This window comes from Trachemys scripta, chromosome 22 (genome assembly GCF_013100865.1).
Source record: "Trachemys scripta elegans isolate TJP31775 chromosome 22, CAS_Tse_1.0, whole genome shotgun sequence".
In the NCBI taxonomy this organism is placed as follows: Eukaryota; Metazoa; Chordata; order Testudines; family Emydidae; genus Trachemys; species Trachemys scripta.
Window position 1 is genome coordinate 4,831,001 of NC_048319.1, and position 18,809 is coordinate 4,849,809.

At 49.3% G+C, this 18,809-nt stretch overlaps 1 protein-coding gene across 1 annotated transcript in view; it reads right to left on the minus strand.

Annotated features, from left to right (window-relative positions):
- The window catches only part of STK11 (serine/threonine kinase 11), a 72,599-nt gene that overhangs the window by 12,758 nt on the left and 41,032 nt on the right, over positions 1-18,809 (minus strand). Inside the window, exons 7-8 of the mRNA XM_034755152.1 lie at positions 14,304-14,361; positions 3,419-3,612 (exon numbers count right to left, since the gene is read on the minus strand). Of these exons, the coding sequence (XP_034611043.1) occupies positions 3,419-3,612; positions 14,304-14,361 (252 nt within the window). The remainder of the gene's footprint in view (positions 1-3,418; positions 3,613-14,303; positions 14,362-18,809) is intronic.

Below are 18,809 nucleotides of genomic sequence, written 5' to 3' on the forward strand. Positions count from 1 at the left end.
TCAGGGAGGTTCTGCAGACTTGCGCGTGACCGGAACCGGAGCACGGGCCATCCCTGTGAACATGTTAACGTGGGATTGCTCTCTACAGCCACACACGTACGCAGAGCTGTACCTTTCACAGCACTGAACTGTAAAGGAACGAGAAATTCTTCAGTATCTCAGCTGGGGTGACAACAGGGAGGGGAACCCAGAAATACTTCAGGGTTAGGCAGTAAGAATTAGTGAGCCAGGGGGCCCAGGTGGCGTGGGGGCTGTACAGAAAGCAATCAAAGCAGCACAAGATGGAGCTGCCAGTCAGCGAGGGGCTTGGTCTCCCGCGGTGGCAACAGATACCCGGATTAAACAAACCTTTCAGCACTCGACTCCCGATAAACTTTGTTTTAAAAAAAGCTTCTGTATTAAAAATAAGACTCAAAATAGCCAACTACAGCGTTTCACTGTAGCAACCTATCGACAGAACTAAGAGGGCGCAAGGCTGGTTAGGGTATGCAGTAGTCACAACAAGTGCCATTGGGACCTTCAATGCTGGTTCTCTCTCAGGTCACCTGCACTCTGGAACCTTATGGCTAATCTTTGTTTAACAAACGGAGCAGACTCCCTCCTGGAACAGATGTGTGGCTTTTTTAAAGTAATGGTGCCCTGTTAGTGGCAGGAAAGATCCTGCTGAGGCGCGGAGAAGTTAGGAGATTCCAAGCCAACACTATAGTTCAAGCATAAACGCAACTATCTGTTCTCTCCGGTAGCTGTAGCAAACTAGGCTAAACTCCGAATTCCTCTTCAACGTTCCCGTCCGCCGGCAGCTCAGCTTCCTCTCCAACTGGCTCGGCAAGTTCCCTCATCTGCTCTGCTCTGGCCTCTCTAAGCCCTGCCTCAGCTGCCTCCTCTGAACCTGGGGAATGCACAGGAAAGCAACAGACCGTGGTTAGAAAGAGACGCTTATTCTCTACACTGGACCCTGGGCAGTGATGACCCAAGGAGCTCGGCATGGTGGGCCCTTCGCTCGGCTGGTGTGAAGTACAACAGATCCATCAGGGAGAAGAAACGCTAATTTAGGGACTAAATTCACACGATTCAACTTCTCTGCCGAGGAGGAAGAGAGCTGGGTGGGAAGAGGGGAAAGTGGGGGCTCCGATTCCCACCATTCACTGCTCTAGTCCTCCAAGGGCTGCCACAGGAGCATGTGGCCCCATCAGACACAGGCAGGAGTTAGGGGGAAGAAAATATTGGCCAAGAATTTCAAACCTGGCTGCCTCAAGTCAGGCTCCTGTTGGAGCTGCTGGGTGTGTCTCAAAAATCAGGTCCCTCGTGTAGGTATCTAAATATGGCTATAGGGACCCAGCTTTAGACTTCCAGGTTTGAAAGCACTGACTGCAGCCTCATAAGGACCCTCAAAGGAACAGAGGAGGCGTCAGCAGAATCCCTGTTCCAGGTCCCAGACAGTACAGGAAATATTCTGGCAAATTCTCTTCTCTCCTCCCCACCACGCCTGCTGTTAGAAAGGCTCTAGAGAGGAGGCAGTTTCAGGAGCCTACCAAGTTTTTACATGGAACTGAAAGAGCCTCCATAAAGATACCCAAGGAAGCCCTGGCTTAGTGAATGGTCACCTTTCTAGACCCCAAATATTGGTCAATGGTACTGGTGGAGCGTGAGGACAATGGGAGAGAATGCAGCCTTCAGACTAATCAGAACTTCTCAAGGTGTTGAGAGCTCTGCGGTTTGCCCAGCTGGTACTGGTACACAAGTCCTTATTAGAAAGCCTAGTTATTAGGAATGACCGATTGTCACAGGGGAACCAGCACTTGAAAAATTTCACTCTGATGAAACTCCCTTAGTCTTGGAAAGCCAGGCTCCACCCTGCCCAAGTACACGTCCACTTGACTGGACGTTCGCATGGACACTCCTCTGGGGGGGATTTTACAAGGAGCTAAGACACTGCCGGCTTAGCTCACTTTGATCACTTGCCAAGGCAGCAGCAAACAAAGGAAAATCTTGGTTACGTAGCTGCCAGAGAGGTCAACCTAGGGCTGGGTTATTACCCCACGCCTTTAAATGCATAGGCCACTCAAAGCTAAAAGTTGCCAGGGTTGCCTTCATGGCACTCTGAGCTCCCAGGGATGAGTTCCCGGATCACACGCAGTCAGGAAGGACCCACAATCTGATCAAGGAGCCGAGGCACAGTTTGTCCTAAGGTCTAGCTTCTGCTTTGAGGACACTGATCTCACCTTTATTCATACCCTACTCAGAGGAGACGTGGGAGGGGGCGCATGTGGGGTCATGTGCCCCCCGGTTTGCTGCTTGGCTTGTACTGAGCATACTCAGTAAGACTGCTGAAGCCAGCTGCCCTCCCTCTGTCTCCCCACTATCGGCAGGCACAGGTCATCTCTGACCCTACTGAAGTCCATGAGAATTTGGCTCAGTCTGGCAATCCTACACCCCAGGAGCTGGAAGTCTTCCCAAGAGCAGAGATGACCTATCCTCAGACACGTAGGATCACCTTGTTGTAGAGGAAGTCATCTCCTGTACCCTCTCCTTGTAAAGTCACTATCAGACCATCCATACCTGGATGAAGCAGAATGAAGACAAGGGGGCAACTGACAGACATTTATCGTACATAGTTTGTAATTTATTAAGCAGGTAAAATAGGAGCAAGGAGGTTGAGCAACTAATTTGATCGCTGCTGGTGTTAAGAAAGAAAGTGATCAAGCCAAGTCTTTGTACTGTGCCCTCCCAGTGCCTTGGCCTGCCGGCTCTCAACATAGCCTTCCTTTCTCTCTCTCCAACCAAGTTCCAGGATTTATATGCACCCAGTCATTGACATTTCCAAAGCCAACTGGGGTATTCAGCTACACAATTCCCACTGATCAGCGGGAGTTGCATGGTTAAATTGACTATCTGGTTCTGAAGATCTCAAGCTCTTTACCGATTTTTAGAATTTGAGATTTTTTTCCTGTAAGGCAATTCCGTAACTAGACAGTTTCAGAGACGGGGGCAGGGGAAAATAAGCTGCAACAAAGCTGAAAGTTAAGCATAACTCTCTCAGTGTCCCCTCCCCCACCCACCAGTACGCCATCTGCTATGAATACGGCGTCATTATACCGGGCTTCAGAATAACTTTGAGATGGTCTTGTAAAATTGGCTGTGGAATGAAGCCTGCTGAACAATAAAATCCAGCGGGTAGCGGCTATTACTGGATGCAATGAAGGAAATTGGAAAGGGTATCCTATTTAAGAAATCAAGGACCGATGCATCCGGATCACTATGGCTGGCTCAAAGATCGTGCATCATTTAATAATCAACAGGCTTCTCAGCTACTGAAAGCGTTTGGCCATTCAAACCATGTTTTCTCTCCAGAAGGTTTTAAAATTGGCCTGAAACGTTATCTCCCCCTTCCCCATCCCATCACCTTCCTCTTGCTTACCTGGTACTGTGAAGTCCTGAGTGTAGATGATATCATCTTCAATGTCATACAAGTCATCATCCTCTTCCTCGTTGTAGCCATGGAGATCTTCCAGATAAGGCACCACCGTCATACTCCTCCACCTATCCTTGGTCTCTGGGCTAGGAGGTATGGGGACCAGAGCCTCTGCCTGAGTATGTTTCTTACGAAACCAGCTGCAAAGAGTCCAAGGCACAGAGTTTCAATGGTCTCCCTTTCGACAGGAAGTCCCAAGAATCTGAGGTGCCCCCTACCAATCATATCAGAGCTATGTGGGTTTTTTTAATTAATTGAAAACATCTTGCACTGTTTTTTTCCCCTCATAGGCTTCACCATAGGGCATAGTCTGGGGAGGCCAGTGGCAAAAAAAGGTGAATCCTGGGGCCTCTTGTCTCCGCGGCTCTGCGGCAGGAAATAAAATACGAGGTGAGCGCGCCACTCCTGAGGGCATCCAGGCCACTGACTGCCGTTGAGCTAAGGAGAACCTCTGATGGATCTACAAAGCCATCTCTTGCGTTATTGCAGCAATGGCTATACACCGCTAGATACACATGACCATGACAAATCCCCACAATAGGATGGCTCAGGGGACCAGAAATAGGATACAAAGCCTTTCACCTCTCGCTCACCGATTCCAACCTGGCCTGAATGAACATAGAGAATGAATTACCGCCACTGCATATATACAGGGGGCTTCTCAACAGCAGGGGTGGCACTGAGCAGTGTGAGGGAAGCCAGCACTCACTGCTGCTCTCTGAGCTGTACCTGATCTGTGGACAGACAGATTTTTGTCTTTAGTGCTAAGAATCAAGCACTTTCTCCCAGCTTTAGAGAGTCATAAAACAGCATAACAGGAAGAAAAGGGAACTTGCAGCCTATGAGTTTAAGGGCTATGGATCTTAACCCCAATCTCCCCCTTCATGGCAATAGTCAGTGGGATCATGGCAAAGTCCCTTCATATTTTATCCTTCCACCTCACCCCTGTCTTGTTGGAATTCTACCACCATTTCATCCATCACCCATAGTGCTGTTCTAACTTGCCATCTGCCCAGAGAAGAATCGCAGCGCCAAATGCCATTATTAATCAGATCAAGAGTCTAACGGTCTTGCATTACGTCAATATCTCAGGAGCCAGATGGGTGGCCTTTCCCATTTTTCACTGCCCTATAACAGACGTACTCCTGTACAGCTCTCAGGGCTGTGCAGCCGAGTTAAAAAAACGTTTCCTAGAAGTACCATTGGAGTCCCTGTACACCTCATCTACAGCACAGAGTAATCCAATGCACTTGGGTTCTCGACTACATTCCAAATACCATTTGCCTAGAACAATTCATGGAGTCTTCAGCGTGCAGGTTTCTCTGACATGCCTTCCCAAGCCTTCACACATTCAGCTCTCTGTAACAAGTGCCTGTTCCCCCAATCATGCACCCTGATGACCCCACCAGCCTGAAGGATCAATGCCTATGGATTAAACATTCAGAAGGTCAGGCTTTGGTCATCCAATTGCTTCTTCCCACATCCTGTGTGAATCATGCTGCTGGGCGGCTTCAAATCTGGCATGCAGAGCAGCACGTCCTCCCCGTTTCAACAGGCAGTTCTGTGGGCTTTGCCCAGGAGGGTGATCCCACACACAGGAAGTGATAGGGGAGTTCAAAGCATTCTCACCCAAGGAGTGTCGGGTGTAGAGCAGCTGGGTCCCCTGATGGGCTGCTATCCCAGCATTAAATATTAAACCCCTGCTTTTGTGCCATCAGCTGAATGGTAATTAATCCATGAAAGCCAATCCTTCCCAGCACTAGCTTGGTAAAGACAACTGTGCTGTTTATCAGGGGCTGCCTGTGAATAGCAGGGAGGTGCCCCTCACTTGCTGTGAAAGGACGCTTTGATCAATTTGTCATCGTAAGCGGATCTGGTCTAATGAAACTATACGATTTCTCCTCCAGCCTATTAGCGTCTCTTTAGGGCTCATGAAAGGTGCTGCTTTAAGTCAGAGACTATGTTCTCTACCCACAGAACGGGTATAGAATGGGCAGCACGAGCCCCCCCACCTCCACGCTACACCCCATTTTCCACCAACGTGCCTCAGTCCTGATGTGGAGGGTCCATGAGTTCTGCCTTCATCTCCCATTCAGTGCTCTGGTCTTTTTCTGAGGCTGCTGCCAGGGGCGGCTCTATGTTTTCTGCCGCCCCAAGCACGGCAGTCAGGCGGCTTTTGGCAGTGCGCCTGCGGGAGGTCCGCTGGCATGCCGCCGAATCCGCGTTACCTGCGGGACGTCCGCCGGTCCCACGGCTTCAGCATACCTGCCGCTGAATTGCCGCGGGACCGGCGGACCTCCCGCAGGCATGCCGCTGAAGGCAGTCTGCCTGCCGCCCTCACAGCGACCGGCAGGCTGCCCCCCGTGCCTGGAGCCGCCCCAGGTGCGCGCTTGGTGCGCTGGTGCCTGGAGCCGCCCCAAGTAGTACCAGGTGCAATATGAATTCTTAGCTACTTGGTCACATATGTAGACATTAGAAACAGATTTTGGCTACTACCAACCTGGGACAGATCTGAACTGGTCAAAGGGAACGGGAGAGCTCCAGAATGGGCTCTTGGAAACGTATGCCATCCTGTTTTGTTTTAAATCCCCCCCACCGCCCCGACCTGGAATTAAGTTGGAACATAGATCTCCTCCACAACACAAATGCAATCATGATTGTGTTAAAGACTTAAGCTGGTTAGAGAGTAAACCTAAAAAATGTGACGTTTTAGCAAACCTGTCCAGTGAAAACAAGCAGTTAATTACATTTTCACACACGTCTCTCGTTCTACCGGGACGGACCAATCGGTATTCAAGGGAGGAGCAAACCTTGTTCAAAACCCAGCTTTGTGAACATGGTTGAAAATAAAGTTATGAAGCAGCCTGAAGGGGAAATGGATTCAATATGATCTGTCTAGAACGATTCTCCCCCCTCCCCATGAAAAAGGGGTTTGATCTTTTCGCTCCTAAGACTGCTGTCATTTTAAATGTATGTACCACCGCTTCTTATCCAATGGTAGAATCATTTCCTAGTCCTGTTTTTTGGGGCGCGGGTGGACAAGGCAGACAAGCAGTTATACCGGAGACCGTGGAAATTGCCTCTTTGAAGTGTCTGGTGCACTGGTTCAGCATTTTAAGTAATTTGCACTGGCAGCTTTTCATGCCAAGAGTTTGAAGATGGTTCTCAGAGGAGCAATGGCAGATGTGGGGTTTCACGGATGGGCAACGAAGTGAGCAGCGCTCTGCTGCAGGAAGTACCAGCTCCATGACCTCCCAGCAGCGCTTCACGTGTGGGCTCCATGCAGTTCTGAACCAACCGCACCTTGAGGGGGATGGGAGACCAGCACTGGCTGCTTGGAAAAGTTAAGTAGCAGCCTATGCTGCCGCTGCATTGTGGGAAAGATGAGATAGGAGTACCAAATGCCGCCAAAGAGGCTGAAGGAGAATTCTTGGGTGATCGCAGATGGGAAAAGCCCAGGTTTCATCATTCTGGAATTCTAGATACTGACTAAACTAGAGAGGAATGTGGAAGAGATGCTCATGTATCGGAAGTAAAGGCTCCAAGATCTCACAACGGCCTGGGAAATCCACACTTCTTGTGAACCTTCAGACCTCTTGCACAGTAGGAAGATTGTTTCCAGATTTCCAATGTTATATGGGAAGCTGGAATGCAAACACTCCTTCAATATATTGCCCATTATCTGCGTGGAACTCTTAGGTTTAAGATCAGTCTCTCACTCCCCCAAAGAAGAATCGCATCACCAATAATAGAAGATACTTAAATTCACTGGCTCTTTCCTGTTCCCTGAAGTGTTGCAGGCAGACTTATTTTTGTTGAGCGTTGACTTGTTCGGGGCTATGCAAGGTATAGGATTCCTGCCCTCAAAGCTGGCTATCTGAGTGGAAGAGGCCACACAATACAGACACAAACTGCCCTGGATGACTGGAAGATTAAGTGTTCCCATTTTGTATTGATGCAGGTCTACAGGTACTTCTACCTTAGGTGGAACAAGAGTGGCAGGCTTGGTGGAAAAGGAGGGATTCGAACGCCACTTTGGTTTGTCAATTACGTTTGGTGGGCCAAATGGTTGTAACACTGCTAAAATGAACAACGAGACTTTCGGGGTACTGGGCCACCAAAGCAGAAGTGGGCAGGTCCACCCCAATTGCGTTTTAGTCAGCAGTTATGCCTAGCTCTGGGTATGGGGTCTCTTCAAACGTACATGGTACACAAAACCCTGTACTGACTTGGTTGCTGGACTGTCTTTCCGTGGGAGACTGCTCTCCTCAAGGAAGCGACTGTACAGATACAACTTCACTCTGGGCTGATATGTGAGGGTCATCTAGCAGAGCTACTGCAGAGCCATTGATTTTTGCCATGGGCATTGGGGCTGGAGGGAGCCAAGATATAAATACTAGCCACTTCAGGAGAATGGAGAACAGGGGACAGAAGTGAGAAAGTGGAAAGATGCTCAAGTTTGCCAATAACGAAGGAATTCTGAAAGAAGGGCTAGAAATTTCTAGCAGCTAGTGATGTTTGTTTTGCTGTATTTCAGCTCTGCCTCTTTCCTGCCTCCTGTCCTACTTTCCAGGAGAGTAAAAATAGGTTTTATTAACAACTGAAACCTGAATCACTGTACTGTAGTCATGCTGATTCCATCCTCTGGGAGATGAATTCAAACATTTACATATGTATCTATGCTAATCGGAATGTAAAGTGAGAGGAGAGATTCAATGAAGAACAAAAGGAAACCAAAGACCTGTTGGAAAGAGCCCCTCAAGTAATTTGACATGAAGAAACAGACAGTATTTCCTGTCAAGCCTCAGACTGGGCAGAGACAATTCTCTGACATGGCTCGAGGTTCCGCCTGTCACTCTGCATTTTCCGCATATCTCAGTATATTGGTAGCGGGCAAAGGGTTTTCTATTGTGGGTCAGGCTACTGCTCCATCGAGTTTGAGCCTGGCTTGAGAAGTTATTGGCCACGGCTTTGTCGCGAGGCAACCACTCATTCTGTGTTAATCTAGGCGGGGTAAAAATCCCTGCCTGACCCTGCATTGATCAGCTGACACCCTGAAGTGTGAGACTGGATTCGAAAGCTTTTGAGAAGAGAAACAGGCTTTATCTCACTGCCTAATCCCAACCACCATTTTACTGCTGCTTTGTCGGGGGACTGCACCAGGACACAAAAGCATGAATTCACTCAGTGCTAAGAGGCTGATGCTTCAGTGACAGTCACGTCCTCCCTTCTTGCTTCCCGGTTATGCGGGTGGGGAGGAGAAAAGCTTTTGTAGGTCTCAAAAGCACCACTCACAGAAAGCAGAGTCTCTGGGAGAGGCAGATTCACCTGTTGCTTCTCTTCCCCACCTCCAACAATTTGCAACCAAGTGCAGCAGCAGGAAGGGGAAGAGACCCTTTCTGGCCATTTTGTGGGCGGGGGCGGGGGGGGGGAATACATGAAGCACAAACCTGCTGGGGGAGGAGCATTAGTGACAAAGAAGCCGGTTATGCGGAATGACGTTCAGCAGGGCTGCTGTAATCTACAGGGAGCTAAAGAGGGCAAAACTTGAGGACAGAGAACCAAGGCTGGAATGAAAACTAAGGCTCTGAAGGCAGACTGGTGTTTAATGAGCATGCCTGGCTCGCAATCGGAGCTCTAAACCAAGCCTCGTTCTTAGCCGACTCATGATTCCCTGCTCCTTTCAAGTCACATTTTCTCTTTGCTTGCACCCAGACTTGCTAGGCATGGCTGGAGCTCTGAAAGTGCTTCCTGGCTAATACCCTTCTTCTGGGTCACAAATATTTTAAACTTGCTTATTTATGATAGGGAAGAGACTCTGACAACCAGATGCCTAGCTGCAGGCTATTCAACCCTTATCAAAAGGGTAGGTTACTTGCATTTCCCTACCCTCTAGTCATATGGGCCATGAACACAAACTGGGTTACGAGAAGGTCAGCACCATTGCACAGAGCTACTAGCAGCATTCTGATTTCATCCCACAGATATTATGCAGGAGCTGGCTGGAGAAGGAAGTCATAAAATAGTTCTCTGCTAGGAATGGCAGGCTAATCAGATGTGTATTCTGATGGGGGGGCACTAGCTACTCCTACTTAACAGCCAGAAGATGTAGGGGGCAAACCCTGGTTTCTCCAGCCTCAGTTCAGTGAACCCTGGAAGTAAGTAGAAAAGAAGAGGGGAGCCGTTTCCCTAGCTGATACTGGACACAGAGGTTGTACTTCAGACTCCAACACAAGAGACGTGCAGGAGGAAGAACGGTGCTCAGAGCACAGATGGAGGCGTTAATGCCTTTAACACGCTCGCGTTAAGAGACTCATTTGCAGAGCGTGGGTAGAAGAATTAAAAATTCCCACCTCTGCGCCACACACTGAGAAATAAGCGAGACCCAGAGGGCTGAGCAGGAGAAGAGGAGCAGGTGCTTTCCCATCAGTACCTTGCATCCAGGGGAGAATTTGGGGTTTGCATCCTCCCACACCACCACAGATGGGAAAGGCCTATTAGACCTCAAGCCCATGGCCCAGTGAGCGCTGGATAGCCCCATAGGATACCTCCAATATAGGCACATGCATTATCAAGTATGCTCAGAGCCTTTGAAGGGCAGTACTGTGACAATATGAGAACAGATTCCTTAGGCTTTTAGTCCATGCATCTGAGCAGCAAGGAACGCCTTTCCACAGACCCCCTTTGCATCTGCTGCTGAGGACTTTTTGGTGAGTGAGAGAAGAGGTGGCCCACTAGCCTCTGCGAGGTCACAGGCCCCTGCACTAGCGTAAAAGGCCAGCTTCCACTTCCACCAGTAAAGAGCCAAGTGCTCCCTCTCGCTTGCTATGAACCGTTGCAATCATATCTATGGCTGAACAAATTAAGCGTGACGCTTCTGGGGAAGAAGGCAAGATGGTTGCCTTGGAAACCAGGGGCAGAGATAGGATTCTGCAGCCACTTCATCACTTTCGATTTTCTTTGTAAGTGCTGCTGCAGGGTCATTGAATTAAAGTTACCAAATGCAGTTTATGAGCATTAAGCCCTTCAGTAACAGCGCAGGGCAGAGGGTTAGCGATCCACAGGGAACCAGAGGCTCTGCCTCCCTGGCTCTGGGCAACGTGTCTGCACTGGGCCATGTTTCTACACCAGCACTTGTCTGAGAAGCTCACAACAAAGGCTGTTTTAAAAAAAATTCATAAAGATGCACTACCAGGCTGGTTTTCCCCAACCAGCACTGCCCTGGAGGCAGCAGGCTCCAAGGCTCTGTCGTTATTACTCGTGGGTCGACTATTGTCAGCTCAGACTGAATAATTTGCCCTGGCTGGTGGGCTAGGAGAATTTTAATTCATTCCAGTTCATGAAACTGCAACGGAGAGCGGCTAGTTTTGAGAGAGCTGCTGGAGTGCGGAAAGGGCTGGGAAAGGTTAGCACGTCCCTGTTGAACTACAGACGAAACAAACCCCAACACTGTAAATACAAATGTAATGCAAGAGAATTAATTTAGTTCGGGGGAACGAGGGGAAGGCGTCTGGCAGAAACCAGAGAGTCTACGGCAGGCTCTGTTCCCATTCACAGATGTCATAGGCCTCTACTCACCCTCTCCAGGTCATGTGGTGTGAGGAAGCTGCCATGTTAAGGGGGGAAGCAATAGCCTTGGGAAGAAAGTGTGGAGGAATGGCAGTGGCTGAGAGGGTGGACAATAAGTCTGCACCAAGTGTTACCAGGCCCTTTCTACCTCCATGGGCTCTGCCGTGTTAAGAGAATAATACCAGGCACTTCCACAGCGCTTCATTCGATCCATCGTTGGTTCTCATATCTCCGCCCGCACCCAGGGGGCAAGTAACTGCCATTTTGTAGCTGGGGAAACAGTCCCAGAGAGGAGAATTGGCTTGTCCAAAGTAACAGCATATCTGCTGAAGAACTGGGAACAGATCCCAGGTCTCCCAATTCCCAAGACTGTTTCAACCAGATTGCTAGTTCCCTTAACAGCATGCAGCTTCCCGCACCACAGAGCACAGAACAGAATGAGGACAAGGATGACTCAGGGAACATTTCTCCACTCTCACGCACGGATGGGAGCCTGGTTCTAGCTCACACCCGCCCAATTCCAAGCTGGAGAAAACACTGGCCTGGACGCCAGAGGCTATTCCTGCAGAATGTTGGAATGCTCAAGGACCTTTACCTTCTGCATGGGCAATCACCAGTGACATCAGTTCAGCATCTCAACCAAAGGATCAAACTTCTAGAAACAGCGTACCAGGGATAAGGAGAGACGCCAGCTAGCTCAGGCTTGAGTTGGGATCTATTCCCAGCTCAGCTGTGGGGCTTTCGGGAAGTCACTTCAATTGCTCGATGCCGAAGTTTCCCACGTGTAACATGGGGATAAATATCAACTTGGTGGGCCAGGGGCCGGAGAGAGGAGGTGTAAATATCAAGCCGTTACTGATTGTGACGGAAGGTGTTGGAGAGGGCAAAGTGTTATTCTAAAGGTCTGAGAAGACAGAGGGCCAGCCCTGCCCCTGGGGATTAAAACAGATTATTTTAGGAATGCACTTGAAGAAAAGCTGTCTGCCAATCAATATATAGATGAAAGCCCACAGACTCGCCACTGGCTATGGTCAATTGCATTTAACTTGATTGCAGCTTATTTAGAAGTTGGGACTAAGTCCTTCCATTTAATTTGTTAAAACAAAGCCAGGAGGCGTGAATTCTTCTCCAAGCACACGCTTTGTGCCATGCCAGCATTCGCAAGAGGGCGATGGACAGACCCGCCCTGGGCCCAAGGGTGTCAGTTTGCGGTGCCTGTTGTAATTATTGGGATTCACAACAGGAGCAGGGAGGCATTTACTAATGGGGAGGGGAGAGGTGTTGGGAAGCCTGTTAAGAGGTACTGGCTAAGCCAACAGAAAACTAAGACTAATCCTTGGAAATACCAGCTACTGTATTTGCAGGAAGAGAGGCTCTTTACCCTTCCTCTCTGTCCTGGAAGGGTTAAAAGCCTCAAGAGCAGCAGTTGTGCCCAGTTAGATGAGATGACTGCATTTCGAGCATGTGAGGTTTGCCACGGCCCTTTGCGCCCAGAGCTTGCTCTACTTTCTCCTCTCTCCTGCTTGCTCTGACTATCTGCAGGGTCTCTAGAGGAACTCTCTCTTCGCTCACAGCCTAGCGAGGCAGACTCAAAAGCTCTTTGCCACCAGGGAATCAAGTGTACAGAGAGTCGGCTAAGCAGCTCAAATACCTGGCAGCTAGCAACACGTGGGAGCCAGAGGCCCAGCCCCACGTTTGAAGGGCCCCACAATCCTGCAGTACAAAGTAGCAGGGACAATGGCAAGCAGTGCATTAATCCTCTTCAACCTCTATTAGCCCATTTCACAGACAGGCCAAGACATGCTTCAATGCAGCACTCACTGACAAGGCGCTCGTCTGACTGCAGGAGCCTAGCACCAGCAGTGATGAACTAGCAAGAGAGTAGAACGGGAGGGGTCCTGAGAAGGGAACAGCAAAAGGAGTCAATGGTGAAACACTGGAGGAGTCAATGGTGGACAGGGGAACCGAGTGGCTGGTGGCAATATTAGGGTGCAGCAAAAAGAAACTAGCATGGACTTGCAGGAGGCACTGACCCGAGAGTCATGGTGCCATAAAGTCAGATGCTTCCTGCTCATGCAGAGTTCAAACCGTCACCCCCAAAACAGTCCCCTCCATGGCCCAGGACTAACCCGAGTCTCCTCCACTGCAAGTGCACATTCCTCTCTCAGGCCCAGTCAGACAACCAGCATGCGCATGTCTCAAAAAGGGGACGGTCTACCCTGCTAGTAAAGGGTCAGTGTGCCTGTTAATTTAACTGACCAGGCAGCTGTCTCTTAAAGGCAGCTGCTCTTCAGACTTTTGCTCTTTCTAGGCATTAGGTTGATGTAGCTGTACAGAATACAAGTTCAAATCCCTCTCTGGTTCTGAGCCAAGGTTTCTGCAAGCCCCCTGCTCTGCACTCCCTCATGACATTCACCAGGGGATCGAATGACAGCACCTGAGCTACAGCTTTGGCTTTTCCATAGGAAAGACTAGGGGACACATGCTTCTGGCCACAGTCAATAGGAGCAGACCACGCCTAGCGCCTTGCAGGATCAGATCCTGGTCTTTACAAGGTTCCCAAAAGTGTTCTTGGGCAAGCTCATATGCAAGAGCTCTGCTGAGCAGCGGCATCGTAGCCCTCAGGAGCACTTCCTAGTCAAACAGGAGACAAGCTCTCACTGCCTCCTCGCTGAAGCATCCTTAGAGCACTTTTTGTTCTTGTACTTTTATCCAGCCAGGAAATCTCTGCTCAGAGGCAGCACGTTTGAACAATTTGTTAAAAAGGGCAGACAAAAGATTCCCTGTCCTGGAATCCTTCCTCAATCTCTGGATTCCATATTGAGCAACCACCACTCAGGGTCACTTCTGCCACTACGCTGAAATCCAGTTGTTCCGTCTCCTGGACGTAAAGAGACGGGAAAACAATCCAAATCCCTACTTCAATATCCTCAGCTTCAAGGATCCCCCCGAGCCCACCTCCCCTGCCCACGCTGCTACTATCTGGCCCGTGAAACTCATTATTCGTGCTAGAAACACATTTTAAACACCTTCATTATTTACCAGTTAACAACTGAAATGCTCCAGCAAGACGCTTAAAGAAAAAAAGAACGCCAACTAGATTTACATGCAAGTTGCCAGAGCTCCAGCAGAGTTGGGGGAAGGATATCTAGTGACTTCCATGTGCGCTGTCAAAAGAAAAAATAAGTTCACAGCGATAGCACAGGTACATTAGCATAAGAAGCAGAAAGAGAATGACTAATAGGAAGAACTGAACACTCACTTGTGCTGCCTTATCTGCTGTATTGAAAATCTCTTGGCTGGGTCATATTCAAGCATCCCTGAAAAGGAGGGAAAAAAAAAATCCAGGTGTGATTCACAGGCGCTCTCAGCCAATTTAGAGGAAGGAAGCACAAAGCCCCACCCCTCCCTTTCCCCCCATAACAGCACCCATGGTTTCCAGTCCCCCTGGCCACGGGAGTTGAGTGAGGCCTTCCTCTTTAAATGAGAGACAGCAGCATGGGATGGAGAGAGGGTCAGGAAAGTCAGTGTTTAACCCCCAACTCCACTGCTGTGCGGATCTGAGCAAGGCTGTGCCCCACCTTCAACGTGGGGCTAACCCTTTCCTCCTTTGCAGTGTGAAGACGGAGGTCAAGTTCTCTCTCCCATCCCCAGCCAGTGAAGGGTTAGGGGCTCTAATTTCACAGATCAACAACGTTGGGCAAACTTTACCCAAGAGGAGCCAACGGCTTTGGAGTGGTGCATACACAACTACGCAACAAGCCAGAGGCTGCATTCTAGGCACAGATCTCCCTGAAGCCCCTCTAAGTGGGGACTCTTCAACAATGCTCTTCCCTGCTCGCCAGACCTCCTGTAGTCTGCTATCACTTATAGGAGATGTGGGCATGGGAAAAGGAGCTGGCCAATATATTCTCTCGCACCCAGACCATCCAGCAGAGAGGGGGATAGATTCCCTTCAGACACAGGTTGCCCCCCCATCCCCAGAGACTCATTTATTGCAACCTCTGCCCTTCAAACTCTTTAAAAAGAGTCACAGTTCAAGGGGAAGAGAAATAAAAAGTTCTCACACCACTCCCCGGAAACTGGCCAATGAGGCATTAACCAGTCCAGTGCCCCGCACCTCCATTAGCTGCATGCAAGATACAGGCATTCCCCATGGAAACCACCACTAAGTTACTAATCCTCTGAACACCAACAACATGCTTGGTGCTGTACATAGATTACAATACAGGGACATGATAGTCTAGGAACAGAAGCCAAGGGAACTATAAATAGGGTTCCAGGCACCATATGGTGGGGGATGCAGCTGCTGCCGCACTGTGCTTTTTTGGAGTGAGGAATTCCAAGCAGTTCTGTTTTCAAATGAATCGTAACAGTTCAAAGAGCAGAGGGTTAACACCGAGAACCTTGCAGCAGTAGGGCAGGGAGGAGGGATTTCGAAAGGAGGAAAGGACTGCAGAGGGCAGTGACTTCAAGCATTAAGGAAAGGGTGGGAGAAGGCTCTGAAATGAGAGTGGAAGAAGTGATGGGAGTTAGACAAGCAGAGCAGAAAAGGTAAGAGGAGACTGAAAGTTCTGCTCTGGTCTTCTCTCCAAGGTCAGGACAAAGGGTACAGACTTGATGCAGAAGGCAAGGGAGAGTCAGAGTGGAGGGACATAGTCAAAATAACAGCAGAGAAAGCACTTCTGGCAGTAGACTGCTGGGCTGACTACAGGGGAGTTGGGCAAGCCAGAGAAGAGGCTGCTGAAGTCCAGAGAAGAGGTTGCCAGGGCCTAGATTAGAAAACGTGTTTCTGTGGTACAGGTGGACAAAGGAATGGATTTTTGAGGTACGGAGGACAAGACACAGGACTGAGCAACAGCATGTACACGTAGCATAGAATGAGAGGGCCCCGAATGACAGATTTTACTGCCAGGTTAGATAACAGGGAGAACGGTTTGGTTGTCGGCAACAACAGACAAGGGATATTCTGTTGTATCAAGTAAGGGACACAACAACTGCCTTCAGCCGTCACTTGCATGTCAGTTGATTCCCCTTCTCACACACACACAAACTTTTTTAAAGAAATAAGATGCGTCCTGTGTGTAGAAATCATTTTTTTGCGAGGCTTAACCCAAGAAGAGAGATTTTTTCCAGCAACCAGACCAAAGGTCACCTAGAAGAGGCACTTGAAACCACAGAATGTCCAGCCATGAGATACACACATTTGCACTTTGCCTTTAAAGAAGAAAGAGGTATCACTGTTCTGAGTCTGAAAAGAATCAATGCCCCAGGAGCCGCCCCCACCCCCCAAAAACACCTACCTCTAGAAACACTGAGAAAGGTTAGCAAAGTATGCAATGAAAACTTAACCCACTGCTTCACAGCCAATGAGATTTTTAAACAAGGTATACACGGTGGCCAATCCCATTACAGTTTTTGCTAGGCCTAACGGGTTCTCTGAGCAAGAAGGGCACTTTATGCAGAGAGGACAAGCTAGTGGGTGGGCGGGGGAGATCCTAGATTTCCCCTCAGAAATTGCAAGGTAGCATTGGGTGACCATTGTGCCAGAGCCATGCGGCCATAAAGTTTATTCCAAAAAGATGGGGGGAGATCCCTATAATTAAAAGTGCTCCTATGCGCCACCTCCTCCACTTCCCCTCCTTCACCAAAAAAACAAACAAAAAAAAAACAAAACACCCAACACAATCATGAATTACAGCTAATGCCATCAGGGTTCAAGGCTCTAGATGGAGCGGAATGAGTATTTTTCATTTGCTCTGCTGAGACAATACACTGATCAGTAGTAGGCTCCCCTACATTCAGTAGAGCAGGGCTGAGGGGAAGCTATGCTAATCGCCCCCCGGCATGTGGGCATGCACCCTTGGAATGGATACCTCAGATCAGTTTCTACTGGGCAGGTGTCAGCCTAAGACAGAGTTTCTCAAATGCAGCCACCGTGGTCACATGTGGCCACCTGGGACTTTTCTTGCAGTGGCAGCCTCCTGGGCTGTGATGTGTGTGTGTGTGTGGGGGTGGGGGCGGCTCCGGGGGCGGGCAGTGGCCCATCCCACTCCCTGGTGATCCTAGATGCACAGCCTTGGTGTTGGCTGCTGGGGTTTCCAGTTGGGCCCTGCCCCGCTCTGGAGACACCTGGGGAACAATGCTGGAGGAGCAGACAGCTGGTGAGTTCCCCACCTTCCCAGGGGTGGTGCGGCTCAGGCTTTGGGCATCAGCCCAGGGGTGGCATGGACGGCAGGCTTTGGCTGCAGGGCTTTGGGCTCCAGCCCCAGGCTCTGGGTTCTGTCCCCCCACTGCCTCCCTATACAAACCCCCTGCTGCCTCCCCCGATCCCCTGTCCAGGGCTTAACTGGTCCCCAGACTTGCTAGGGCTGAGTAAGTCTGCTGTGAAAAGTGATACTTGTACGTTTGTTAATATCACTTTTCACAGCAGACTTATTAGCTAGCAATAAATAAGTTACAGTGATTTGGATGTATAGTTGTGCATATTTATTTGTTTTTCCTAAAGGTAATTAAGTATTTTAGAAAAAAAGTGAGAGAGCGGTCACCAGCAAGGAGTTGGTGGCCACACTCTGAGGCCACCAAATAATCTGTCCTGAGAACCCCCGGCCTAAGAGCTGGTATTTTCCGTCAGAAACAGGCTGAAGCCACGCCCCGATCCCAAGCGCATTTTGAGGAGAAGGGCTCACCTTGTTCAATTTGGCGATACCTTCAAAGCTCCATTAGCCTATTATTTCTGCCCCTCTCCAGAAGAGTCCCTGGAAATGTAACCAATTCCTTCTTTCGGTGGTACGTGCAAAGAAGTAGGTTTTACTGGCAAAGATGAAAAATCCATTCAGAACCAGTCCAATGGGCTTTTTAGCCTCACTGAGTTAGGTTCATCCCTTGTGTAATGGCACTAAACCACGGAGGAGTTTGGCTCATGCACTTAGGGCACTAGCGTAGTGATGCTCTCCCTCTCCAGGCCTAGAGGGTCTGACTAGGCTCAGACACAATTAATAGCTGCCTAATTAGAGCCAGAGTCTTAATGATGCCTACCCCTCCCTTCTCCATTGGGATATTAGCTATGGTTAAATTATTAGAGAGACAGGGAGGGTGAGGTAATATCTATTATCGGACCGACTGCTGTGGGTGAAGAGACGAGCTTTCGAGCTCCACAGAGCTCCTCTTCAAGTCTGGGAAACATACTGAGGGCTTGTACACACTAGCACTTATTTTGGTATAACTTAAGTTGCTTGGGGGTGTGAAAAAGCCACCCCGAGCAACACAAGTTACACCGACTGAAGCGCCGGTGTGGACAGCGCTATGTCAGCAGGGAGGTGGAGTAATTATTCTGATGGGAGAGCTCTGTCCTGTTGGCATAGAGTGTCTGCACTAGCAAGTGATATATCGGCGCAGCTACATCGATACAGCTGCACCGCTATCGCGATACTAGTGTAGACTAACCCTCAGAGCGTCACACCTAAACCCAAGGTGGAGCAGATTGTTTAGCACAAGTAGTTAACAGATATTTCAAGGGACCATTCAAGGTGAAGCGGCCCATTAACACCCCTCCAGTCATGGAGGGAAAGCAGCTGGGGTGGTTGTTGGTGGGTTATAGATTTTGTAATAAGCCATAAATCCATATCCTGGGGCTGACATCTTTAAGTTGTGTCACTTTCCATGATCATTTTAAAGCTGTCGTGGGGCAGTGCCAGAGATTCACAGGCTTTCTGTGCCTTGAGAAGGAGCGTCTCAGGAAGTCACCAGGTCACTTGTTTCATCTCAT